The sequence below is a fragment of the Mucor mucedo genome (genome assembly GCF_025094135.1).
Source record: "Mucor mucedo strain NRRL 3635 chromosome Unknown EV154scaffold_3, whole genome shotgun sequence".
NCBI lineage: Eukaryota > Fungi > Mucoromycota > Mucoromycetes > Mucorales > Mucoraceae > Mucor > Mucor mucedo.
The window spans coordinates 309,631-334,443 of NW_026252287.1; the positions used below are offsets into that span (position 1 = coordinate 309,631).

Sequence of the window (24,813 nt, forward strand, 5' to 3'; positions counted from 1 at the left end):
TCAGGTCTATTATAAGTTGTCAATTGCTGTTGCCCAAGATTACTTAAGCCAATGCACTACACACACCTCTACCTGTCTACCACAATTTGCACAGTCCTCGCACCCCTTTTTTCTTTCTTTGCACAGTAACATTTTTTTTTGTGTTTGAATATGCGAGTTTTGTGTGTTGCTGAAAAGCCAAGTGCTAGCAAGAAGATAGCAGGAATACTCTCGGATTCACAGTTTGCGACAGTAAGTTTTATTTTATATATTGATATGCAATTCAACACTTACCTTGTAAAACCATTGAAAAAAAAAAAAGTCAAATACAGGCGATCAACATGTCAAGAATTACGAATTCACATACAATTTGAGCACAGGGCCGGCCAGTTTTGTAATGACATGTTTAAAGGGCCATTTAATGGAACTTACTTTTGATGGACCCATTAACAAAGACTGGAACAATTATGCTATCGACGATTTGTTCCATACACCTGTCACAAAAACCATTTCTGGCTACCACGTTCCCATTGCCGACAACATTAAACAACAAGTCAGACGAGCCGATGTTTTGTTTATCTGGACCGATTGCGATCGAGAAGGTGAGGCTATTGGAGGCGATGTTGCTGATTTGTGTCGACATGTCAAACCAAATATTCAAGTCTGGAGAGCTCATTTCTCTTCTATGCAACCAGCGTAACTATATATATATATATTTATCTATATATCATCTACTGATTGATTTCCAAAAATTTTACTAAAAAAAATAATGTATAGCGCTATCCACCGGGCCGCCCAAAACCATGTGCCATTGGATATGAAACAAGTCGAAGCGGTGAGAGCAAGAAGTGAACTTGATTTACGAATTGGTGCAGCATTCACTCGTCTCCAAACAATACAACTTCGTAGCCACTTTGATCCAGCCGATAGACCAGTTTTAAGTTACGGTAGTTGTCAGTTCCCTACACTTGGATTTGTTGTGGATAGATATCAATTAGTAGAAAACTTTATACCAGAGGATTTTTGGAAAATCACAATGACACATGAACAACAGAGAGAAGGATCTGATAATCAACCTATCAAGACAACATTTAATTGGAGAAGGAAACACCTTTTTGATCAGTGGGATTGTTTCATTTTATTCGAGATTTGCTATAACGTTAAAATTGCTACAGTCACCAAAGTTCAATCCAAGCAGACATCCAAATGGAAGCCATTGCCTTTAACTACAGTTGAAATGCAAAAGGTAGCTTGTCGGGTGTTGGGTTTATCTGGTTCTCATATTATGACGATTGCTGAGGATCTTTATACAAGAGGTCTCATTAGTTATCCAAGAACAGAAACCGATCAATTTGAACGTGGATTTGATTTTATGACACTGATAGGTCATCAAACTCAAGATCGAAATTGGGGAGAATATGCTCAAATGTAAGCTAACTTACCCCATTATTTCTAATTCTCTGATGCGCTTTCTTCTTTTAGGCTACGAGACGGTGAGTTTGAACAGCCTAGATTTGGTACAAACAATGATAAAGCACATCCACCTATCCATCCCACAGCTTATGATGTAACATTGACTGGCGATCATAAACGAGTCTATGAATTTATTGTTCGTCGATTCCTTGGTTGTTGCTGGAAAAATGCTATTGGACATGAAACCACAGTAGAAGTCAAGATGGATACTGAATTTTTTGATGCCAAAGGATTGGTTATCTTAGAGAAGAACTATTTAGAAGTCTATACATACGATAAATGGAGTGGTAACGAGATTCCTGAATTTCATGAAGGCGATCAATTTGTACCGGATTCTTTAAATATGGAGGCAGGAAAAACTACCGCTCCCAAATTTCTGACAGAATCCGACTTAATTGGTTTGATGGAAAAGAATGAGATTGGCACAGATGCAACCATTGCTGAACATATCCAAAAGGTCATTGACCGCAAGTATGTTTACAAGGAAGGTACGTACTTTAAACCGTTGACGTTGGGTACTGCGCTTGTTCTTGGGTACAATCAGGTTGGACTGGAAGCTAGTTTAAGTAAGCCGCAACTTCGTAGAAGCATGGAGGCAGATCTTAAGGAGATCTGCAATGGAAATAAGACATTTGAGCAGGTGAGACGGAACTCTTTGGCACAATACCGTGAAATGTTTGATATTTTGAAAGTCAATTTCTCGAGGATTGAACAATCTATGCGAACGAATTTCAATATGCAAGATGACAGATCCCATGGAGGCAGCGGGACTAGCCGAAACCATGGAAACGGAAACAGAGGTGCAGGACGAGGAAGAGGAACTGATTCTGCGCCTACAAGAGGAAGAGGAGGCACAAGAGCGAGAGCGAGAGGACGTGGAAGAGGTCAACGGGGTAGAGGAACATGATTTCTGTAGCCTTTTATCCTTATTTTATATTGTACATACCCCCATTTCCTTATATGGTCCTCAAAAAATAATAATTAAATATATAACGTAAATAGCAATACAGATAATGAGCATAGGTTTTCTACATAAATGAATTTAATTGGTGGGATACATTTTAATTATTGCATAAATATATACCATGTACTCCTCAAATTTCTAGAATAACGCCCTTCTTCTTTCTGTAATCCATGGCAATTTCTGATATCATCCAAAACACGCTTGATTTAGTTCCCAAACATAAGCGAGAAATTCAGGTAATCAGCATCGGCTCTGCCGTTGCATTTGCTTTGTCCTATATTGCCTATGATATTTTTTTGCTACCACCTCGTAACATTCGGCATTTGCCGCACTGGAAGTATCCTGACTTTATCAAAAAAATCTTGATAAAGCGAGCAAATTTTGAAAACGACATGAATTATTTTAAGGAAAAAGCATCCCATCCTGGTCTTAACTTGGTAGTGAATCTAAAACGATATAACAGTTTTTTTTTTTTTATCATTCTAAAAGGAAATCTCTTTTAGAGGCCGGATCGAATCGGATGGTCGGTTCATGTTTCTAGTCCTTCTGGGGTAAAAACTATCTTCAACAAACCAGGTTTGTTACTAGTTTTTTCCTAAATTTTTGCCTAGTTAATCTTAAAGGACTAAATGCACTGTAGATATTTTTATCAAAGCACCAAATGGTATAGGAACTCAAGGGACAATTTACAATAAGTTCATCGGTGGATCCAATGTACTGCTTTCTGACGGTGAGGAATACAGGAGACATAGAAAAGTAATACACCCTCGTTTATCTTGAAACAACTATACTTAATATTTGTTTTCTTTTTTGTTAGGCTGCAAATCCTGCATTCCATCGCTCCATGCCAGTTCAACTTTTTGGGCATATGACACAGACTATGTTTGAAGAGATTGACCGATTACAAGGCAAGAGCGTAAATATGACGGATCTATGCGAGCGTTTGACTTTGGATATTCTTGGAAGAGCCGTGTTCGGTAAGCCTAAATGCAAACACTACTCGAGGAATTCCTTTTGAGATAATCGACTAGATTTTGAATTCAACTCCACGGGAAATCCTAAAAACGAATGGGCCATGGTGTATCAATCCATCATGGAAGCTATGAACCAGAGATTTTTCTATTTCCTTCCATTTATGGATCAAAACAGCTGGCTTATGCTGTTTCCAAAAAGACGACAAGCCCATCAACAGCTGGCAAAGTTTTTAGGGATGATTTCTGATATGATTGTTTTGAAGCGTGAGATGATTGATCGCGGCAATAGTGAACTTAATGATAGTGAAGTTGATAAAAGAGAGACTGATCTCCTAACATTGATGATCGAAAGTGAAGCCAAAAACGACAAGGACAGCTTAACAAACGATGAAATCAGAGTGGGTGATATATTTGTAAAATGGATCGTTGTTATTTAACGTTTGATGTAGAGTAACTTATGCATCTTTTTCTTTGCGGGTCATGAAACCACTTCAAACGCGTTTGCTTTCACTATTTACAACCTTGCTAAAAACCAAGTATGTGCTATTATTAGAATTAATGGTAAATAAATTAAGATAGTCGTTAGGATATACAAGAAAAAGCCCGCCAAGAAGCAATTCAACAATTAGGTGACGCCCCAGAAGATATATTTCCAACACTTGAGGATGCGTTAAAGCTAACATATATCAATCAGATCATGAAGGAGGTACGTATTTTTTTTTTCGGTACTTTATATAAAGATATTACTTATGCACTCTATTCAGACAATGAGAATGTTTGGGCCGGTTATTGATACTGCACCACGTATTACAAGCGAAGACACTTATATTGACGGCGCTTTTATTCCCAAAAATACTTTTGTCACTGCAAATTTATTCAGTCTTCACCATGATGAAAGTATATGGAAGAAACCTGATGATTTTATTCCCGAAAGATTTGAACCTGGAGGTGAGGCTGATCAGATTTATGAGCAGGGGGTAAATTGGGCTCCTTTTGGTGGTGGAAGACGCCAGTGCATCGGCATGAATTTCAGTTTATCCGAACAGAGAGTCATGATATCCATGTTATGTAGGCACAATATATATACAATATAAAGACACTGAACTGATCACAATTCATATAGTACGTAAATATAGTTGGGCATTACCAGAAGACTCTATTCACAAAGAGAAGGCGATAACAAGTGGTATCATAGCAATCAGCCCTGTGAACCTTTGCATAAACTTCAAGAGGCGATATTAAAAACGATGTTACACCAACTTTGTCAGATATGGCTTTGCGCAATGTTGGTTATTTTTATTCCCGGGAGTTTTCAAGATGTTAAATAAAATTATATAAGGGGTAGTTTTATTTACAGTAGTATATGGTGTAATATGGTATCATTGTCAATGTTAGTAATGTTACAATAATAGTGAGAAATCAAAGCTCATCAAGTCATGTGGGCTGTACTTTCAATAGAGGAAAGTCTTTCTTGTTCGTACGAAGTATTTGTTGCTAATGGTTGTATTTCGTAAGCACGTATATCCATATTTTCTCGCTGTTTACGAGCTCTATCAACTATTTCCGAAAACATTGCATCGTTGTACGGGAAAACGGCCCCATCACCTAATCCACGCTTTATAGGCACTAATACATAAAAGTTAGTATTTTTCACATTCTTTGGTTTTATGACTTGCTCCTTACAGAACCAACCCCACGGACTGTTGCCCATGACTTGTCTCCAATTTTCGCCCTTTTTACGTTCCCATAAATTATCGTATACCGAGACTGATACAACTTCATAATTTTGTCCGGACATGTCAAAGTCTACTCTGATTTCATTGGGTCTATCGGCTAAATGCTCGATGGTGGTTTCGTTTCGAAGGATATAAGCTGCATGAACTCCCGCAAATCCAACCACTGTCATTCCAAATATAAAAGCTCTAAGATAAAAATACTTAGTAATGATCTTTTGATTGGAATTTTTCTTTTTTTTCCCTACATGATGATTAATGCGATCCAGTGAGGGTCTAGTGGGGCATTCTATATATCCAAATTATAAGTAATCTCCAGTTACTATAACAATATCTCTTTCTTACCATATCCTTGATTCCTGTAATGACTAAAGGCAAGGCACTAACAAAAACCCATAATCCATAACACCCCGTATAGAACACAAACAGGAAAAAAAATTTGTAGTTTGCAAATCCTACACATCCACTTACCCTATAAATTGGTTATTAGTACCTAAGATTTGGCAAAAATAGTGGCAAATCTGAAAGCTTTACCAAGGGCAATGACTAGAAAAATAAAAAAATTAGTAAGGGCGCAATATCATTTTTCTTCATTTCCCCCACCAAGCCCCAAACTTACTGGTCCATTTTAATTACACAGGCGTTACACTCTTTACAGTGATGAGCCCTATCTGGCTTAAAACATTCACACAGATTGCAATATTTGGGTTGTCCATCTTGTTTACTCACTGATATAATAGGCATTACATCTATTTTGTCCTGCGGATCTACATATCGGCTGGTCATGGTGGTCCAATTAAACAATTTTGGTGAGTAATAATAGCGAGGTAAGCCGGTAGGGGCCAACGCGCCCTGGTTTGATTCCGTGCTGAGAAGAGGTGTGCGTGCCTGCAGGGGGGGGGGGATGAGCTTACTCAGTTTTTGTTTATAATATTATACAATATGCTATACTTTACATTGACAGGTTTCCCTGGTGAAGTGAATAATACTCGGGTATAACTTATGATTGCCATGAACCAAAGTATACTGGCTATAACGATAAATATGACTGTATAGTATTATTAGTATCAATGCTTATTATTTGAATATCATACACATACCTGCTTCTACTGAGTGATCAGGGGGTTTGTTCAGTAATAGATACGCTGTATGAAATTAAATTTAGTTGGAGGAGTTTTTTTGTTACAACAAGTCTCAAACTCACCACAAACACGGAATATGTAAACATACCAAGTATAACTCAATAAGCCATAAACTACAACAGGCAGAATAGATCCTGCAATCTTTGCAGCTAATGGCGAAGGTGGTGACATTTTCTTAAATAAAAGAACAAAAAGCAATTGAAACAAAAAAAAAAAGGGAAAAAGAAAAAAAAGAGCTTGGAGTTTATTTCGGCGTTTTAAACAACGTCAATTATGACGAAATTGAAAATGGACCGTTTGATTGAGGGCATTTAAAAGTGCAATCTATCGAGAAGCTTTTCAACGTGATGTCCATGTACGTGGGCAATTGACTTTGTTAAAGCTTGATCAAAGTCCCACTTGATATCATCAATATGCCTATTTGAAACAAACGATTAGAATATTAAATCGGTAAACATGGCCGATTAGTGGACTTACTCGATGCCAACAGACACACGAATCATATCCTTGGTAACACCAGCAGATTCTTGTTCTTCATCAGTCAATTGTTGATGTGTTGTTAAAGCAGGTGCAATAACAAGTGTTTTAGCATCACCAACATTGGCTAAATGAGAAGCCAATTTGACAGATTCAATAAATGTCTACAAACAATGATTAGTTTATAGCCAATGAATTAAACTTCCGAAACGGTACCTTAAGAGACCCCTTGACACCGAATGTTAAGACTCCACCGAAACCATGAAGATATTTCTTTGCCATTTCATGAGAAGGATGTTCTTCAAGACCAGGATAAAGAACCCAAGCAACATCTTCTCTTGCTTGAAGCCATCTAGCCAATTCAAGTGTATTGTCAAGATGGCGTTGCACTCTAAGAGACAATGTTTCCAAACCTTTGTTCATAATAAAGTTAGTTCTATATACTTCCAATTTCTCATACATCACCAAGGCACATACCTTGAAGTAACAAGAAGGAGCCAAAAGGATTTTGACAAGCACCAATATCACGTAATGTTTCAGTCTTGAGGCGGAAAGTGAATGCAAGTTTGCCGAATGTTTCCCAGAACTTTAATCCGTGATAACCGGGCGAAGGCTCAGTGAAATCAGGGAATTTACCATTGCTCCAATCAAAGTTACCGGCGTCAACGACTGGAATAGGAAGATCTTTAGGAACAAAAAAAAATCTTCCATTTCTACTTTATCACTTACCAACTCCGCCAATAGTTGTACCATGGCTAAACATTACAGAAAATTAAATCAATCTCTTTGGTCACAGATAATCTCAATGTTTACTTACCCGCCAATCCACTTTGTAGCAGAATGTACAACAATATCAGCACCATGCTCAATTGGCTTGACAATATAACCACCAGCACCGAATGTGCTAAAAAAAAAATGCATGCTTAAGTCCTAGTTACATTTTTTTTTAAAAAACACAAATGAAACTTACTTGTCAACCACCAAAGGGATGTTATTTTCATGAGCAACAGCAGCTAAAGCGACAAAGTCAGGAATTTTAAATTGGGGGTTACCAATACTCTCGACATAGATCATCTTGGTGTTTTCATCAATAGCATTACGGAAATCCTCGGGATCCTCACTTTGAATGAACTTTGTAGTAATACCCATCTTGGGGAAAACCACCTTGAGCTGGTTATAGGTGCCACCATACAGACTGGAACTAGCCACGATATTGTCTCCAACTTTACAGAGAGTAGAGATAGTAAGGAATTGGGCAGCTTGACCAGAAGATACAGATGTAGCAGCAACACCACCTTCAAGAGCAGCCATACGTTGTTCAAATACATCCGTGGTTGGGTTCATAATTCTAGTATTGGGTCAGTATTTTTTCTATAACAGCACCATGTTTTAAATTTATCTTATATTATACCTGGAATAAATATTGCCACTTGCACGGAGGGCGAAAAGATCAGCACCATGCTTAGTATCATTGAACACATAGGAGGATGTAGCATAAATTGGGACAGCACGAGAGTTTGTAGTAGGGTCAGGGCTTTGTCCAGCGTGTAATTGGAGGGTATCAAAGTGATACTTATGTTCTTTTTCGTTATGAGTCATTATGAATTATAATTGGGAAGAAGAAAGAAGGTTCATACATCTAATACAAATAAATACTAAATAATCCAGTGTAACGGATGAGGGGCTATTGGGATTAATTGCAGTTTTTTATTGGCTGTAAAAATTGATGATCCCTCCTTGATCAATGGCGTAATGTAGGTCCATTATGAAGTACATTTTTTAACTATTATAAAAATAAATAAAAAACTAGTATTATAAAAAGTTTTCTTCGTTCTTTCCCGGGGTTCCTCTTCAGTTATAATATTGAGTATCACTTGATATCACAAGGCACTACACTTGTCATCTTTATTTACCTTTTACAAACACGCGGCTTCAAACAAAACTTTATCCTGAACTTTTTTATCAAAACAGGTTAGTTTAAATTTTAATTTGAAGCATTATTAGGCTTTTTCTGGTTCCTTTTTTTTTGTTATATGAAAATCTAGTACTTGTCGTTTCTTTTTTTTCTTTTCGCTTGGAAACAAGTAGTGCAATATAAGAAAAACCCTTATGCAAATGGTCATTCAAGTATAGCCCTACACACATGATGTATATGCATCTTGGGCAAACTGAGATTAAATGTCCTGGCACTCAGCACCACTATAAAATGTTTTCGTCTTTGTCCATGCGATTTTCAAAAGGGATCAGTTGATGTATGAGATTAATGGGATTATATTTAAAAGAGAACTTGTTAAATCAATTATTTATATGTGAAGGCTTTATATATGTATGTAGTAAAAATTAGACTTTAGAAAGTCATTTATCTCGGCCAATCAATGGTATTTTGCATTTATCGCGAAGTCTTACGTCTTAACATATTGGATCTTAGAGAAATAATTGGAGCAATAAAGCATTATGGGTAAATACGGCTTTCAATCTTATTTGCTATGCTGGTAATAAAAGTGCTGCGTACACTTACAGACGGTGTTATTGCATACTATTTGTGACTGAAAACCTTTGCTCTCGGGAAATCAAAAATTAAAAAGTGACCATTTTTTTTATATTAACGCGTTGGGAGCGCAGCGCGACCTTTCAGAAAAAAAAACATTCGCGGTTTCTCTTTACTTCTATTTTACATAAAACTTGCAAAATGGTTCAATTAACTGCGGGCGCAATTAAGGTCCTCTACGATGATGACAAAAGTTCTCCCCTTTATAGTGATCCCTTTGTGCAAGTGATCAACATCAAGGCTGTTGCTGTCGCTGGTGGTACTCGTTATAGGTGAGAAATAATTGACAACACAATTGCGCAGTTTTTTAAATGCCTGAAATAAACTTCTTTAGAGTCATTCTTTCCGATGGTATCCACTTCATGCAAGGTAAACCACATTAAAGTTCCTTGTTAAAAGGTCAGACACTCATATAAAGTTATTAGCTATGCTTGCCGCCTCTCATACCAGCCTTGTCGAAAATCAAAGTTTAAAGCGTAACAGTATTATCAGACTTAAAGAATCTGTTTGTAATCTTCTCCAAAACAGAAAGTAGAGTATTATCAAGCTGATAAAATGGGATTATGGCGTATTAATCATATGCATATAGGATTTTGATTGTTTTAGGCTTTGATGTGATTGAAAGTGACGTCGATTCTAAAGTGGGAGCACCCATTACCCTCGAAGGACACGTTACACCTGCAACACCTAAACCTGAAGGAACAAGCCAAACTTCTTCTCCTGTACCCAAGCCTGCCACCACATTCAACTCAGGCGGCACCAATATGCAACTGGAAGCTTCTCTCACTCCTATCAAAAACTTGAACCCTTACCAGACCAGATGGACTATTAAGGCTAGAGTGACTCAAAAATCTCCCATCAGAAAGTGGCACAATGCTAGAGGCGATGGTCAATTATTCAGTGTCAATTTCCTTGATCAAACAGTATGTACATAAAATTGTGGGACAACAGGTACATAACTAAAATATTTTTTTGTGGTCTAAATAGGGTGAAATTAAAGCTACCGCATTCAATGACCAAGTTGATCGTTTATACAACATGTTTGAGGAAGGAAAGGTTTATTATATCTCAAAGGCCAGAGTCACGATGGCAAAGAAGCAGTTTTCTACTTTAAATAATGAATATGAATTGGGTTTGGAACATGGTACTGAAATCGAAGCTTGTGGTTCTGAGTCTGCCATTCCTCAAATGAACTATGAATTTGTTAAAGTTGCTGATCTCGAGAAACATGAAAAGGGAACCAACATTGATATAGTCGGTGTTGTTACCGAAGATATGGGTCTTTCCGAAATCGTTAACAAGATTAGTGGAAAGCCTACCAACAAAAGAGAACTTACCATCGTTGACGAATCCTGCAAGTCCGTTAGACTGACTCTTTGGGATACAGTCGCTGAACAATTCGATAGTTCTAACAATCCTGTCGTTGCTTGTAAGGGTGTTCGTGTGAATGATTTCAATGGTCGTACTTTATCTTTGGGCGGTGGTGGTTCTATCAAGAAAAATCCTGACTTGCCTGAGGCACATAAACTCCGAAAGTGGTATTCCGATAAGGCTGGTTCTATTGTTTTCGATTCCTACTCTTCTAATATGGGAGGAGGTATGGATCATAGCCCCTCTACTTTCATGACCTTACAACAAGCAAAGGTTCAAAACTTGGGTCATGGCGAAAAGCCCGATTATTTTAGCTTTAAGGGTACTGTCGTATATATCAAGAGTGAGAATCCCGCCTATGCTGGATGTCCTACATGTAAGAAGAAGGTATCAATGGAAGAGAATGGCTGGCGTTGTGAATCCTGTCAAAAACTTCATAATGCACCTGTATACAGATACATTTTAACTGCTAGTGTTGAAGATTCCACCTCTCAAATCTATGTCAATGGTTTCGATGAATTCGGTCAAGCTTTATTGAAGGTTAGCGCAAATGAGTTGATTGCTTTGAAAGATAGTGACGCTGGTGCTGCTCAAAAAGTTATCAACCGTGCACTTTTCCAAACATTCAATTTCAAGGTCAGAGCAAAGACTGAGTCATATAATGTAAGATAAAAATGCTTCGTAAAAGATATGACTTGATTCTTAACGGAATTTATTTAGGACATGAATCGCGTCAAGTATAGCTGTGTCTCTGTGTCTCCTATCGACTTTGTCCAAGAATCTGAAAAATTGGTTACTGCTATTGAAAAGCTTTTGCTTTAAAAAAAAATGTACAAACAAATAGCTCAAAATGATCAACATATTTTTAACGTCAATCAATTTAACATAAAATAAAAATAACTAGCCTCTCTTCATATTAAACAACTGTTTTACGAGTGATAAATCTTTAATTGTAGTATCCCGCTTGTTAGCTATTTTACCGATTGGTCATATGCCGTGTAGTCGTTTTTATAAACGTATTGCCAAAATAATGTAATAGCCCTAATCTGTGCTTATGTATTTACGGACATCAGACCGTGAGTAAGTTTTTATAAATAGGAAAACAACAAAAAACGCATTAGTGTAACCGGCATGTGCTTATGGAACTGACCTCCTGCATTAAGTAAACGCCGGATTAAACTAGGTTCTCTAAAAAGAAGTATAACAATGCTGTCATGCTACCAATGATCCAAAGCTATTAAAAAGTTGTATCCGTCTTTGATTACATTACGAGGCTATTTGTCCGTTGTATTTTCCGGATCGCCTCATTATTCGTGTGTAGCTAATAATAGACGAATATCAACTGATCATTTATGCTCGAAATCAGTAATGTCACTAAGATTAGTTTAAAAGATACATCTTGATTGTACATCTGTTGGTACTTTTTCAAGTAGAAATATTGTTAGTAAAGCAACATGTACTGTTTTATAGAGAACTCTCGTTCGATGATCTAGAAAAACATCATACAGTCAAATAATTTGTTACCATTTGAGAAAGAAGTGATCACCATGTATTTTAAGGATAAGGCTACTGTATTTCGTATTACATAGAGAATACAGACAAATATTACTTAAAAGTATAATTATGACTACTTTTATAAAGAAAAAATGATTCAGATATGGTAGTCGAAGGATCAAAGATCTGTAAAGTAAGGCTTCTCATCAAATCTTCTAGCTACTACAGTTGATTCAAGACATCAATATCAACCAGTCATTTATTACTGACCTTACAAGAATACTCAATTTATAAAATGTAATATACATTATATAATTCATAAGTTACCCAACGTTATACAAAAAATCCAGCGGTTTATTTATGTAATAAGAAGGGTTTGATTTCAAGGGATAAAAAAAAAAAAAAAAAAAAAAAAAAAAAAGGCAACGCTACATAATAATTTAGTTACACATTGTATTCCTTTCCGTTTATAAACTTTCATGGGAACGAAAATATATTTTCACCTGTCTACTGCTGCCGCACAACATGTGTGCTATCCTTTGTTGATTAATAAATAGAACACGGTATAAATACTTTAATTCGTGTATTTCAGATTAAAATCGTTTTCTTTTTTCTTACAAACTTTTTTTCTTTTATATTCAGACAGTAAAAATATTTAGAATGAATTTAAAAGAAGGCTTTTTCGCTTCCCCCTTTAATAGTTCGGATGATGAAATAGATCCAAATACTGATGAAGGACAGGAAGTTCTCTCTCAACCTGCTGCCACTAAGTGGGAATTATGGGGTTATTATCTTTATTATAATGGTGTATGTATACCTTTAAACCATAGATATTGTGATCTTCATGTATTAACTTTTTTTTTTCGGAATTACAGGATAATGGTTACACCATGAACAGCTATATGTTGAATATTTTACAGTATCTTGCCTATAATGGTGGGTTCTACCCTGATACACCTAATGTTAAGGGTTGTGATATTCACGATAGCGATAGGAATTGCTACGTCCTTTGGTCGGGTACTAAGGGTATACCGGTACCTTCCATGATGCTTTATGTTCAGGCCATTTCATTTTCTATCCAATTCGTTCTTTTCACTACATTTGGCAGTCTTGCTGATTATGGCAAATGGAACAGATACATTTTATTAGTGGCTACAGTCATAGGCTGTGTCACTCAAATTGTTCCCGTTGCTTTTTACAAAGATGATGGATCCAGTTGGAACGCTATGCTGGCTATTATGATTATTGCCTTGATTTCTTATGGAACGTCTCTTGTATTTTACGGTGCTGCTTTCCCCACCCTAAGGTAAAATAACCACAGCTTGGTCAGAAAATTTTGAAAACTTCCAGGTTTAAAATCTGGAAAGAAAAAGTATCAGTTATTGATGTAACACAAGCTAATTTTCTGTTTAGTGATAACTTACCTATCGTCCGTAAAGCCCGTGGCGATCCTAGCTTATCAAAAAACGAAAAATCTGTTGTTATCGAGAAATGGAGAAATCACGTATCTGCTATCTCTACAGTATTTTCAAATATCGGTTTTTTAATCATGACAGGTAGGAAATACAATCCAGTATTTGATTCTGCAAATTTATTAATTTAAATGCAAAAGGTATTTTATCTGGAATATCGTTTCTTCCTTGGAAAAATTATAATTTTTATAACGATGATGAACATGTATTGGGTAATGTTCCTCTATTCAATTTTATTTCCACTGCTGTGTGTGGTGTATTTTGGGTTATTAATGCGATACCTTACTTCGTGGCTGTACCATCCAAAAGACAAGGTCCACCCCTCCCTAGCAATGCCAATCATTTTACAATTGGTTGGAAATCAATTTTCGTTGCTGTAAAAGAAGCCCGCAAGTTAAAATACTTGTTTATGTATATAATTTCTTACTTCATGTTCGCCGATGCTATTTCAACTACTAACCAAATGATTGGTATAACCCAAGCTCAAATCACAGACTTTAATGCTCAGCAGATCACCATTCTTAATTTGGCTTCTGCTGTCACATCTATTATCGGTTGTTTATTCTTCCTCTGGTTGTCTAAACGCTTTGGTGTCAAAACAAAAACAAACTTGCTTATTATTGTTGGTCTTTCTGGTGTGGTTGCACTTTGGGGATGTTTTGGTATTCGATTTAACAATTTTGGTATCAAGACCACTTGGGAATTGTGGGTGTTCTATGTCTGGACCGGTTTATTTTCTGCTCCTATCTGGGCATGGCAAAACACCATGTTAGCGGAACTCATACCTCGAGGTAAGGAAAATTTGTTCTTTGGTCTCTTCGGTGTAATCAATAAAGCATCTTCTTGGATTGGTCCTGTCATTATTGGTGCAATTACCCAGTATACTGACAACCTTTGGAAAGGATGGCCTTTTGTCCTTGCTTTGTTTGTTGTATCGCTCGTAATCATTTGGTTTATTGATGTCGATAAGGCCAAGCTTGATATCGAAAAGTATTTAGGTCAAGAGGAGATTGACCATGTTGATTATGATAATAGTTCGCCACCAGTTTATATTGAAGAAAAAACCAGTGTCTAGCCATGCAAACCTAATTGAACCTCACACTGATCTATTGTTAACATGTTAATCACATACCTTAAAATTATATATCCATTTAATGTTTTATTTATAATAATCATCCTCTATCCCATCTAAAGTTCCCTCTACCAAATCTGTTATTGGCAATCTCAAATGTTAATCGTCCTTGAAACTCTTAACAGTTAGATAATTATGTTTATTGATAACCATTTAAACCAATAAGACTCTGATGCTACACTAAAGCGAGCTTACCCATATATATATAAATATTTGTGCTGCTGTAGTCAAAACAATTCACCCTATAACAAATATGAGCCGTGATACCTATGTTTTTAACCGTGATATGCTTTGGAGATTTATGCTCTAATATTTATCCCTACACTTGTAACATATGCGTGACACATGACACGATTTGTGAGTATGGCTGAGTGAATGTAACCTATTCTCAAAGCTTTATTTTTTTTTGTAATACGGTGCTCTTTTTTTCTGTTTTTTAACTTTTTTTTTTTTTTTTTTTTTTTTTTTTTTTTTTTTTTTTTTTCAGATAATAAGAATGATGGCCAGTGACTTGGAAGGTAACTTAAATTTTTAAAAAAAGTACAACAGCAATCTTAGATAGATAGCATAATTCACGTATCTCCTAAGAAAGGGACGATTAAAAATCCGCTTTTGTTTGACCGTTCCTGCAGTATGGACAGAGAAACACAAAACACGATATTTCTGTCTTTGAATTAGTTCAACACGCAATACGTTTGTAGCCAAATATAGTCGACCCATTAGAAGACAGTTACGATGAAGACTTGATAAATATCGACCTTCCTTCAAAATATGAAAAATTTGATATAAAACATGGTCCAATCATTAAAGATGATAGTTCTTTCGATTGCACTTTAGGAAATCCACGAAAAAGTTTTTGATCCTGTTGTAGGTGAAGTTTTGAAATAGTGGAAAAATTAGAAGCAATATTTTTGGTCGGTGGCTTTTGGCAATCGTCATATCTGTTTGGAAAGATCAAAGCAAACTGTTCTCAAAAGTTCCGTTTAATATGTCAACCAGAAAGTGGGCAGCCAGCCATTGTCTGCGGTGTTGTTTTAATGGGATTAAATCCTTCACTAGTTAAACAACGAGTAATTCGTCGTACATACGGATACCAGTACGCAATGGAATATGACGATGAGAAAGATAAAGGAAGACCGAAAGTGATGTACGAAAATGGCAAGACCCAATGTAATGGCAGGTTCCATCAGTATGCCAAAAAAGGAGATATCCAGGACATACGTTACTACAGCGAGGCATATTTTACAATCTCCTATGATAACCAACCATCAATACGTAAAATGATAGGTTATTTATTGGAATACGTGTAAATTCCTAACACAACTTCCTGTGTAGATTTATTTGCCTATGATGGCGACATAAATAATAAAGTAAGATACACGGGCGGATGATCCAAAGGTCAGAAGATTATAGAATTTGACATACTTATGGCATCGCTCCCAGGTCGGACGATGGCCGACCTAGTGGACATTGACATACTGTTCTATCTGTATCAAACCGAGATTAAGCTCAGAATAAATATTGAAAACAGATAAGCATTTACACAGGGTCTTATCCCAAAAACATTGATCATGTTCCAGATGATACGACTTAAAAACAGGGTATAATCGGTGTTGGGAACATCAAAACGACTCATAGTCAATACGAGAGATCAACAATTCCTGAAGATAGTGGAAAGATTGGCATCCAAGGAACCATTCTAGAATAAGTAACGCAAATTTAATAATAACAACAAACAATAATAAACTAATCATACACACATATTTTGGCATATTGAGTTCGCCGTTTTCTTTCAGATTTATTCAACGAGCGATTACTTTATTTCGTTTCATATCATTTTGAATGCTTTATATCTCAAGTTTTAATGCTGTAATGTCACAAAAAGGGCTATTGTGATATTTTTTGCGCAAATTTTGAACGTGATGCTCTGTGTTACGAAACCGCGTACTTACAACTAAAAAACTATATTCAAGCACTGCCTTACACATAAATGAACGTAAAAATTTGAGATAAAATTTGGTACGTTAAAAACAAAATATGTAAATCCAAACTTCCAAAAAGTTAATTATGCAGAACATGCTTAATAAAACAGTGTCTAAATGTATGAGAGATAATGTTTATTTTGAATAGAAGGCTTTCTTCGCGGCACTTCGTGTGACAATAATAAACTGGCTTAGACAAATAATGCCAAAGTTGTTATTTATTAAACGTAAACTAAAAGATAATCCCCCTTACTTATACTCCTTTTTCTTTCTTTGCACTATAACCAAACTTCTTGTTATATACACCGCGTACGCAATTAAATGATAGGGGAACTAAACGGCGATAGAAGTATGATATTTAATAGATGTATCAACAATCAACTAACAAGACTGTATATAATTAATAGCTTATACAGTTTCGGGTTTATCAGAAGAGACAAAAAAACATTACGAAATTGTTGTGGGCATTGATTTTGGAACCACTTATTCTGGTGTTGCTTACGCGAGAGTCGGGGAGATGGAAAGCGGACGTGCTCTCGTCAGTAATATTGACAAGTGGTAAAAGTCTTTTCTGCGTTTTATAAGAGTCTGCCTATTTACGTATTTGATTTTAGGCCTGGAATTACGGCTTATAGTCAAACGCCAACAAGATCAGCATATTTAAATGGCAAATTATCTAAGTGGGGTGGTTTTGGAACTGTTAGTAAAGCCACTAAAACTATCTCATTGTTTAAACTTCACTTGGACGAAACCAAAACACATCCTAACTCAATATTGCCCTACGGACTAGAATTAGAACAGGTGATTTCAGATTACCTCAGATCAATTTATGAACACACGTGCACACTTTTAAAAGGCCGTTTTGGAAAGACACTTGATACAAGTAAGCTACGGTTCTGCTTGACGGTACCTGCTGTTTGGACAGAGAAGGCTAAAAACATAATGCGAGATGCGGTCATTAGAGCTGGGATTATCAGTAAAGAAGACCCTCAGGACAGGTTGTTGCTAGTTGGCGAGCCAGAAGCTGCTGCTTTGTATTGTGAGACTTTTCTTGATGAATATAATCTTAAACCTGGTCAAAATTTTCTCATTTGTGATGCTGGTGGAGGAACAGTAGATCTTGTGGTATATCGTATATCTGTTGATAAAAATGGCAAAAATTCACTTATGGAGGAGGTTGCAGGCGATGGTGCAATATGTGGTTCAACTGCTCTGGATGCTAATTTTAGGAGATTTGTTTCTGAAAATATGCAGTTATTTTTTAAAGATGAAGACGCTTTGACTGACAAAGAGCTGGATGCCATTGTCAAGGTATTCACGGATGAAACAAAGGTATATGAAAAATGAAAAAAGTAAAAATAAAATCGTTCTCTCAAAAGCTTTTAGTCTCAAGTATGTCATCCATCAAATCCCGATTATGACGAGGATTTCTTAATTGTAACGCTCCCTGATCGATTTGGAGAAATAGAATATGTTGTGGAAAAAGACAAACTATTTTTTACAGATTCTCAATTACTTATACATCCTGAAATAATGTTATCGGAGATCTTTGATCCTGTAATCGACCAGGTGCTATCTTTGATTGACACACAGCTTGATAGAATAGACAGAACGCTAGACGCGATATTTTTAGTTGGTGGATTTGGTCAATCAACCTATCTGCTTCATAAAATTACAGATAAATTTACCGATGATGTAGCATTGATTTGTGCCCCTGCGCGTGGAGAAATGGCTATTGTTCGTGGAGCTGTCTTGATGGGATTGGATCCTCAGTTTGTTAAGCAGCGTGTCGTACGTCGAACTTATGGGTATGAATGCTCGTTAGGATTTGACAACGCATTGGATCCAAAGAGGTTAAGAACTGTTGATCAGAATGGTGAAGTTTATTGTAACAATCGGTTTAAAAGCTATGCTTTGAAAGGAGAAGTTAGAGATGTAGATTATTATGCTTATACATCATTTAAGTGCTATTACAACAAAAATCCTGTATTGCGTCAGTAATCCGTCAAATATACGATACTACAATAATCTAACTATAAATATATTATAGAGTTATATGCCTATGATGGTAATCCTGAACAGCTCCCCAGATATACCACAGATCCTGCGGTGAAGAAAGTCACTGAATTTGAAATTGTATTGCCAAATATTCCGGGCAAAGGCCCCAGTGATACTGTTGTCATCAATGTGAAATTTTATCTCTATCAAACTGAAATCAAGCTTGAGGTAGAAATAGGGAACAAAAAAAAAGTTTATACAGGCTCTTATAAAAAGACGGAAAATATGCCAATAGTCGGAGAAATTTTGAACGGTGTCCAAAGTATGGAAATAAAGCATGGTTCTGAAAGTTTGGAAAAAAGTTACGAAACACAAACAACGAAAAAGGATCAGCCCAAAAAAACAAGTGGAAATGACATAGGAATTCAAGGAGTTATTTCTGAAAAAACAAACTATATCAGAAGATAGCACTTAATAAACGTTTTATAATTTTGGCTTTTGAGGTTATGATGTTTGTTGCATTCATGTAATTATTGTAGTAAGTTTGAAGCGGCTAACAAATTAACCATGGTAAAAACAAACGAGGAACGAAAATCGATTGGCTAGTTGTAAGCGTAAGCATCTTTTCGTAATTTAGAATGCTAAAATACACCAACCGCAGATTCCTAAAAAAAAAGACGAGAGTGCTTGGTTCAATGAGAACTGCCCAGCTGATTCTGTCAACTTGGGCAAAGCGGCTTGGACATTACTACATACAACTGCAGCTTTCTACCCTGATCGTCGAGCACCTTCACAAGTGGATTCAATGAGATTTTTCAAGTCCGTTCAGCGACAACTATCCTCGCTTCAAGGTAAAAAAAAAAGAAGAACACCCATGCATCTTTTTTTTAAAAGGGAGTTCAAAGAATATATGTTAGAAAAACCATTTTATGCAGGAAGTCGTAAAGAGTTCAGAGAATGACGTTTTAAACAGCGTAAAAATTTAAACGAAAGACCTTGTCAGCTTTCGTTTGACTGTGAATTAATACTTGATATCTAGGTATATCAATAGACTTATATTGCCATATACACCAGTTCTCTAGCTTGTAGGTTTGATCTAGGGTGCCTCATAAAACCGTTTGTAAAACCAGGCATCAATGACTAATATTTTCTAAATGGCAATAATACCTCTGACTATCTAAGTTTAAATAATTAAAACAGTTGTTTGTGTGGATTTATTTTCGCTTTTCTTAGCAACAGCCAAAGTGCACTTGGTTACAAAGTAAGATATGTGATTTGGTTGCCTTTAGACCTGGAAAAAAAGATATAGTTACAATAAAAAACAATGTAGCAGTTACAAATAAATGTATATTGAACGATTTATATACTTATTTTGACAATTCTATCGTCACTCTTTCGCTTTTTAGCTTGTTTTATCTTAATGTTACACAGAGATATTAAGGTAAAGTCCATACGAGAAGCCGAAAGTAAGCTATAACACACACATACTGGTTTGCCCTATATTGGTTGTATCTATTTCAAGACTATAAGTCATACTGAATTCTTGTGTCTATTAAAGTATTATAATCCGGCGATCTAATTACAAGTAGTCTATCACTCTGGCTGTCCGTAAGAAAATTTGTGTGCCACTAAGGACTCAATTTATTTTCTTATATTAGCGACATCAATGATATTACAAGGTGCACTGATGACCCAAAAGTCAAAAAGATTATAAAATTTGACATAGTTATGCCACCGCTCCCCGGTCGGAAACTAACCGATCTAGTAAACATTAACATACGGTTTTACCTGTACCTGACAGAGACTAAGCTCAGAGTAAATATTGAAAACAAAATAAGTATTTATACAAGATCTTATCTCAAAGGCAACGATCATGTTTCCGATGATGAGACTGAAAAAATAATATATTCGGTGTTGGAAACATCGAAACGGCATGCAGTCAATATAAGAGATCAACAATTCCTGAAGAAAGCGGATAGATTGGCATCCAGGGAACTATTTCAGAATAAGTAACGTAAACTTAATAATAATAAACAATAATAAATTGACCAGACACACATATTTTCATATAGAGTTCGCCATTTTCTTTCAAATCTATTCGACGGGTGATAAGTTATTTTCAATTCGTATATTTCAAATGTCTGAAAATTCAAGTTTCAGTGCTGCAATATCACAAAAAGGGTCACCATGATACTTTTGCGTATATTGCAAAAATTTACGTGTATATTATAAGTGATTATATACTTCGTACTTGGAAATAAAAAATTATCTTCAAACGCTGTCCTACACATAATAAGCGTACAAATTTAAAATAAAATTTGGTATTGCCAAATGTCCGTCGAAAGGAAAAATATTTATATCCAAACTTCTAGGAAGTTATTCTTTTACAACTTACTCAACAAAACATTGTCTAGATGTATAAAAGATAGATGGCTTTCTTCGCGGCGCTTTGTGTGACAATAATAAGCTGGCTTAGACAAACGATGCCAAAATTGTTATTTATTAATCGTAAACTAAAAGATAATCCCCCTTACTTATACTCCTTTTTCTTTTTCTTTTTTATTGCACTTTAGTCACATCTCTTTTATTATATACCACGTACGCAGTTAAATGATAGGGGAACTAAACGGCGATAGAAGTATGATATTTAATAGATGTATCAACAATCAACTAACAAGACTGTATATAATTAATAGCTTATACAGTTTCGGGTTTATCAGAAGAGACAAAAAAACATTACGAAATTGTTGTGGGCATTGACCTTGGAACCACTTATTCTGGTGTTGCTTACGCGAGAGTCGGGGAGATGGAAAGCGGACGTGCTCTCGTCAGTAATATTGACAAGTGGTAAAAGTCTTTTCTGCGTTTTATAAGAGTCTGCCTATTTACGTATTTGATTTTAGGCCTGGAATTACGGCTTATAGTCAGACGCCAACGAGATCAGCATATTCAAATGGCAAATTAATCAAATGGGGTGGTTTTGGAGTAGTTGCTAAATCCATTGAAATTATCTCATTGTTTAAGCTTTACCTGGACGAAACCAAGAAAGATCTTATCATCCCAAAATTGCCAAACGGAGTCGATACAGAACAGGCAATTTCAGATTACTTCAAAGCAATTTATGAACACACGTGCATGCTTTTAAACAGCCGCATTGGAAGGACAATTGATACAAGTAAGCTACGGTTCTGCTTGACGGTACCTGCTGTTTGGACAGAGAAGGCTAAAAACATAATGCGAGATGCGGTCATTAGAGCTGGGATTATCAGTAAAGAAGACCCTCAGGACAGGTTGTTGCTAGTTGGCGAGCCAGAAGCTGCTGCTTTGTATTGTGAGACTTTTCTTGATGAATATAATCTTAAACCTGGTCAAAATTTTCTCATTTGTGATGCTGGTGGAGGAACAGTAGATCTTGTGGTATATCGTATATCTGTTGATAAAAATGGCAAAAATTCACTTATGGAGGAGGTTGCAGGCGATGGTGCAATATGTGGTTCAACTACTCTGGATGCTAATTTTAGGAGATTTGTTTCTGAAATTATCCAGTCATTTTTTAAAGATGAAGACGCTTTGACTGACAAAGAGCTGGATGCCATTGTCAAGGTATTCACGGATGAAACAAAGGTATATGAAAATGAAAAAAGTAAAAATAAAATCGTTCTCTCAAAAGCTTTTAGTCTCAAGTATGTCATCCATCAAATCCCGATTATGACGAGGATTTCTTAATTGTAACGCTCCCTGATCGATTTGGAGAAATAGAATATGTTGTGGAAAAAGACAAACTATTTTTTACAGATTCTCAATTACTTATACATCCTGAAATAATGTTATCGGAGATCTTTGATCCTGTGATCGACCAGGTGCTATCTTTGATTGACAAACAGCTTGAAAGAATAGACAGGAAGCTAGACGCGATATTTTTAGTTGGCGGATTTGGTCAATCAACCTATCTGCTTCATAAAATTAAAGATAAATTTACCGATGATGTAGCATTGATTTGTGCCCCTAAGCGTGGAGAAATGGCTATTGTTCGTGGAGCTGTCTTGATGGGATTGGATCCTCAGTTTGTTAAGCAGCGTGTCGTACGTCGAACTTATGGGTATGAATGCTCGTTAGGATTTGACAACGCATTGGATCCAAAGAGGTTAAGAACTGTTGATCAGAATGGTGAAGTTTATTGTAACAATCGGTTTAAAAGCTATGCTTTGAAAGGAGAAGTTAGAGATGTAGATTATTATGCTTATACATCATTTAAGTGCTATTACAACAAAAATCCTGTATTGCGTCAGTAATCCGTCAAATATACGATACTACAATAATCTAACTATAAATATATTATAGAGTTATATGCCTATGATGGTAATCCTGAACAACTCCCCAGATATACCACGGACGACGCGGTCAAGAAAGTCACGGAATTCGAAATCAAATTGCCAAATCTCCCAGGCAAAGGTCCTAGTGATATTGTTGTCATCAAAGTAAAATTTTATCTCTATCAAACCGAAATCAAGCTTGAGGTAGAAATCGAGAACATAAAAAAAGTCTATACAGGCTCTTATAAAAAGGTAGACAATATGCCATTTATCGGAGAATTGTAAACGGTGTCCAAAGTATGGAAATAAAGCATGGTTCCAAAAGTTTGGAAACAGGTCGAAAAACAAAAAGGAGAAGCCCAAAAAAAACACGTGAAAATGACATAGGAATTCAAGGAGCTATTCTTGAAAAACAAAACTATTTCAGAAGATAGCACTTAATAAACATTTCAGAGTTTTGCCTTTCGAGATTATTTTATGTTTGTCCCCTTTATGTAATTATTGTAGTGAATTTAAAGCTTTAAGAGGCTAAGCACTGTGACTGTGATAGGCAGAAATAGATCCATCAATGTAGCTGGGGAAAACAAATTAACCATGGCAAAAACAAACGAAGAGCGAAAATCAAATGGTTAGTTGTAAGCGTAAGCATCGCTTTGTAAAATAGAATGCTAAACTACACCATTCTCAGATTCTTTAAAAAAGGACGAGAATGCTTGGTTCAATGAGAATTGCCCAGCTGATTCCGTCAACTTGGGCAAAGCAGCTTGGACATTATTACATACAACCGCAGCTTACTACCCTGATCGTCCGGCACCTTCACAAATGGATTCAATGAGACTGTTCATGTCTTCGTTCATCGACAACTATCCTTGTTTTAAGGTATTATAAATAAAGAAATATAAACCCACTCGTTAAATGACAGCCAAAGTTTGTGTAGAAAGAGTTTAAAGAATATATGGCAGAAGAACCAGTCCGTGTAGGAAGTCGTAAAAAGTTAAGCGAGTGGCTTTGTAAACAGCATAACAAAGTGAACGAAAGACTTGGCAAGCCTTCGTTTGACTGTAAGTTAGTACTTGATAGATGGTTACAAGGATCCTTAAAACAATGCGATCAATAAAGAGAACTTTTATGTCACACGCTTTTCTTCAAATGGATGATGAAGTCAAGCTTGTCACCCATCTGGTATCATCTTTTAGTCATTTAAATTTGCTGCATAAACCTGATGGTGCAGATATTAAGTAAGAATGCTTATGGCTTTCCAGTATTCAATTACTCAATTCAAAACAACATCAATAAAACTTCCCTTTCTCATGCTGCGAAGACACATTTCCGAATAATCATTAGAAAATAATACTATTGATGCTAACCTAGCCTTGTAAAACTCGCCGTTTGTAAAATTAACATTGACATCATAATTAGTGCGCTTTAATAAGATTTTGCTGCAGCATCTTGATTTTGGATCATTCAGATATAGCGTAATTAACATGGATTTTGTTTTGGTAAGTTCCAAATAATTGGGTCAAAGGAGTTTCCATACAGATTGACAAAAAATCGTAGCATATGTTTAAATTAACAGCACGATAGACTCTGGTCAGTCAAACGTGATCTTTTGTATGAAACAATTTTGAGGAAAAGACCTTTTGCACAAAGTTAATCGTGGTGTCGGAGACGGAAGCGCTCAAGCGCACACTGGAATTTTAAAAAACACAATGCCAATTCGGTTGTTCTTAACGCCGGAAAACCCCTTTTGTAAATTGCCTC

General features: G+C 36.1%; 10 protein-coding genes across 10 annotated transcripts; 8 read left to right on the forward strand and 2 right to left on the reverse strand.

Annotated features, from left to right (window-relative positions):
* Positions 1 to 400: 400 nt before the first annotated feature.
* On the forward strand, positions 401 to 2,359 carry EV154DRAFT_411005 (DNA topoisomerase; the record flags this gene model as incomplete). The annotated part of the gene is made up of 3 exons (XM_051595436.1): positions 401 to 675; positions 757 to 1,407; positions 1,462 to 2,359. The coding sequence occupies 3 exons, from the start codon at positions 401 to 403 to the stop codon at positions 2,357 to 2,359; spliced, it is 1,824 nt and encodes a 607-aa protein (XP_051463261.1).
* A 211-nt stretch (positions 2,360 to 2,570) lies between these two features.
* EV154DRAFT_491001 (cytochrome P450) lies at positions 2,571 to 4,715 on the forward strand. The gene is made up of 9 exons (XM_051599488.1): positions 2,571 to 2,853; positions 2,920 to 2,992; positions 3,057 to 3,172; positions 3,234 to 3,393; positions 3,448 to 3,788; positions 3,840 to 3,926; positions 3,977 to 4,096; positions 4,155 to 4,458; positions 4,514 to 4,715. Exons 1-9 carry the CDS (start codon positions 2,587 to 2,589, stop codon positions 4,630 to 4,632), a joined length of 1,587 nt encoding a protein of 528 aa, XP_051463262.1. The 5' UTR covers positions 2,571 to 2,586; the 3' UTR covers positions 4,633 to 4,715.
* EV154DRAFT_598069 (DHHC palmitoyltransferase-domain-containing protein) lies at positions 4,716 to 6,451 on the reverse strand. The gene is made up of 9 exons (XM_051607030.1): positions 6,328 to 6,451; positions 6,224 to 6,268; positions 6,080 to 6,171; positions 5,743 to 6,011; positions 5,658 to 5,669; positions 5,469 to 5,595; positions 5,372 to 5,412; positions 5,074 to 5,312; positions 4,716 to 5,016 (listed from the first exon to the last, which is right to left on the reverse strand). The coding sequence occupies exons 1-9, from the start codon at positions 6,434 to 6,436 to the stop codon at positions 4,820 to 4,822; spliced, it is 1,131 nt and encodes a 376-aa protein (XP_051463263.1). The 5' UTR covers positions 6,437 to 6,451; the 3' UTR covers positions 4,716 to 4,819.
* Positions 6,452 to 6,478: 27 nt separating this feature from the next.
* EV154DRAFT_491003 (Cys/Met metabolism PLP-dependent enzyme-domain-containing protein) lies at positions 6,479 to 8,362 on the reverse strand. Its single transcript, XM_051599489.1, has 8 exons — positions 8,154 to 8,362; positions 7,713 to 8,090; positions 7,560 to 7,646; positions 7,472 to 7,497; positions 7,220 to 7,411; positions 6,959 to 7,155; positions 6,743 to 6,906; positions 6,479 to 6,682 (listed from the first exon to the last, which is right to left on the reverse strand). Exons 1-8 carry the CDS (start codon positions 8,339 to 8,341, stop codon positions 6,577 to 6,579), a joined length of 1,338 nt encoding a protein of 445 aa, XP_051463264.1. The 5' UTR covers positions 8,342 to 8,362; the 3' UTR covers positions 6,479 to 6,576.
* Positions 8,363 to 9,431: 1,069 nt separating this feature from the next.
* On the forward strand, positions 9,432 to 10,829 carry EV154DRAFT_410881 (uncharacterized protein; the record flags this gene model as incomplete). Its single annotated transcript, XM_051595426.1, has 5 exons — positions 9,432 to 9,562; positions 9,625 to 9,659; positions 9,716 to 9,821; positions 9,880 to 10,213; positions 10,278 to 10,829. Coding segments are annotated over 5 exons (1,158 nt in total), but the record flags the coding sequence as incomplete, so codon positions are not given.
* Positions 10,830 to 11,715: 886 nt separating this feature from the next.
* EV154DRAFT_476075 (autophagy-related protein 22-like protein) lies at positions 11,716 to 14,702 on the forward strand (the record flags this gene model as incomplete). The annotated part of the gene is made up of 6 exons (XM_051598011.1): positions 11,716 to 11,741; positions 12,303 to 12,348; positions 12,798 to 12,962; positions 13,031 to 13,461; positions 13,506 to 13,711; positions 13,768 to 14,702. The coding sequence occupies 6 exons, from the start codon at positions 11,716 to 11,718 to the stop codon at positions 14,700 to 14,702; spliced, it is 1,809 nt and encodes a 602-aa protein (XP_051463266.1).
* Positions 14,703 to 15,104: 402 nt separating this feature from the next.
* EV154DRAFT_476076 (uncharacterized protein) lies at positions 15,105 to 16,467 on the forward strand (the record flags this gene model as incomplete). The annotated part of the gene is made up of 6 exons (XM_051598012.1): positions 15,105 to 15,116; positions 15,247 to 15,277; positions 15,471 to 15,611; positions 15,648 to 16,034; positions 16,095 to 16,129; positions 16,360 to 16,467. The coding sequence occupies 6 exons, from the start codon at positions 15,105 to 15,107 to the stop codon at positions 16,465 to 16,467; spliced, it is 714 nt and encodes a 237-aa protein (XP_051463267.1).
* Positions 16,468 to 16,911: 444 nt separating this feature from the next.
* Positions 16,912 to 19,242, forward strand: EV154DRAFT_491018 (uncharacterized protein). Its single transcript, XM_051599490.1, has 5 exons — positions 16,912 to 17,090; positions 17,149 to 17,299; positions 17,356 to 18,073; positions 18,128 to 18,734; positions 18,792 to 19,242. The coding sequence occupies exons 1-5, from the start codon at positions 17,063 to 17,065 to the stop codon at positions 19,205 to 19,207; spliced, it is 1,920 nt and encodes a 639-aa protein (XP_051463268.1). The 5' UTR covers positions 16,912 to 17,062; the 3' UTR covers positions 19,208 to 19,242.
* Positions 19,243 to 21,190: 1,948 nt separating this feature from the next.
* On the forward strand, positions 21,191 to 23,486 carry EV154DRAFT_491024 (uncharacterized protein; the record flags this gene model as incomplete). Its single annotated transcript, XM_051599491.1, has 6 exons — positions 21,191 to 21,377; positions 21,436 to 21,586; positions 21,643 to 22,363; positions 22,417 to 23,023; positions 23,081 to 23,333; positions 23,378 to 23,486. The coding sequence occupies exons 1-6, from the start codon at positions 21,350 to 21,352 to the stop codon at positions 23,484 to 23,486; spliced, it is 1,869 nt and encodes a 622-aa protein (XP_051463269.1). The 5' UTR covers positions 21,191 to 21,349.
* Positions 23,487 to 23,781: 295 nt separating this feature from the next.
* Positions 23,782 to 24,169, forward strand: EV154DRAFT_410792 (ERV/ALR sulfhydryl oxidase domain-containing protein; the record flags this gene model as incomplete). The annotated part of the gene is made up of 2 exons (XM_051595420.1): positions 23,782 to 23,931; positions 23,990 to 24,169. Coding segments are annotated over 2 exons (330 nt in total), but the record flags the coding sequence as incomplete, so codon positions are not given.
* Positions 24,170 to 24,813: the final 644 nt, after the last annotated feature.

Bases quoted from the DNA above. Each gene is read 5' to 3' on its own strand.
- EV154DRAFT_491001 (XM_051599488.1), top strand. From the start codon at position 2,587: ATGGCAATTTCTGATATCATCCAAAACACGCTTGATTTAGTTCCCAAA. The intron at 3,789-3,839 runs GTGGGTGATATA...CGTTTGATGTAG, and splicing joins TAACAAACGATGAAATCAGA to AGTAACTTATGCATCTTTTT. The intron at 4,459-4,513 runs GTAGGCACAATA...CAATTCATATAG, and splicing joins AGTCATGATATCCATGTTAT to TACGTAAATATAGTTGGGCA.
- EV154DRAFT_598069 (XM_051607030.1), bottom strand. From the start codon at position 6,436: ATGTCACCACCTTCGCCATTAGCTGCAAAGATTGCAGGATCTATTCTG. The intron at 6,269-6,327 runs GTGAGTTTGAGA...AATTTCATACAG, and splicing joins TTACATATTCCGTGTTTGTG to CGTATCTATTACTGAACAAA. The intron at 5,313-5,371 runs GTAGGGAAAAAA...TTTTTATCTTAG, and splicing joins TGGATCGCATTAATCATCAT to AGCTTTTATATTTGGAATGA.
- EV154DRAFT_491003 (XM_051599489.1), bottom strand. From the start codon at position 8,341: ATGACTCATAACGAAAAAGAACATAAGTATCACTTTGATACCCTCCAA. The intron at 8,091-8,153 runs GTATAATATAAG...ACCCAATACTAG, and splicing joins AGTGGCAATATTTATTCCAG to AATTATGAACCCAACCACGG. The intron at 7,498-7,559 runs GTAAGTAAACAT...TGTAATGTTTAG, and splicing joins GCTACAAAGTGGATTGGCGG to CCATGGTACAACTATTGGCG.
- EV154DRAFT_491018 (XM_051599490.1), top strand. From the start codon at position 17,063: ATGATAGGGGAACTAAACGGCGATAGAA. The intron at 17,300-17,355 runs GTAAAAGTCTTT...ATTTGATTTTAG, and splicing joins GTCAGTAATATTGACAAGTG to GCCTGGAATTACGGCTTATA. The intron at 18,074-18,127 runs GTATATGAAAAA...AAAAGCTTTTAG, and splicing joins TATTCACGGATGAAACAAAG to TCTCAAGTATGTCATCCATC.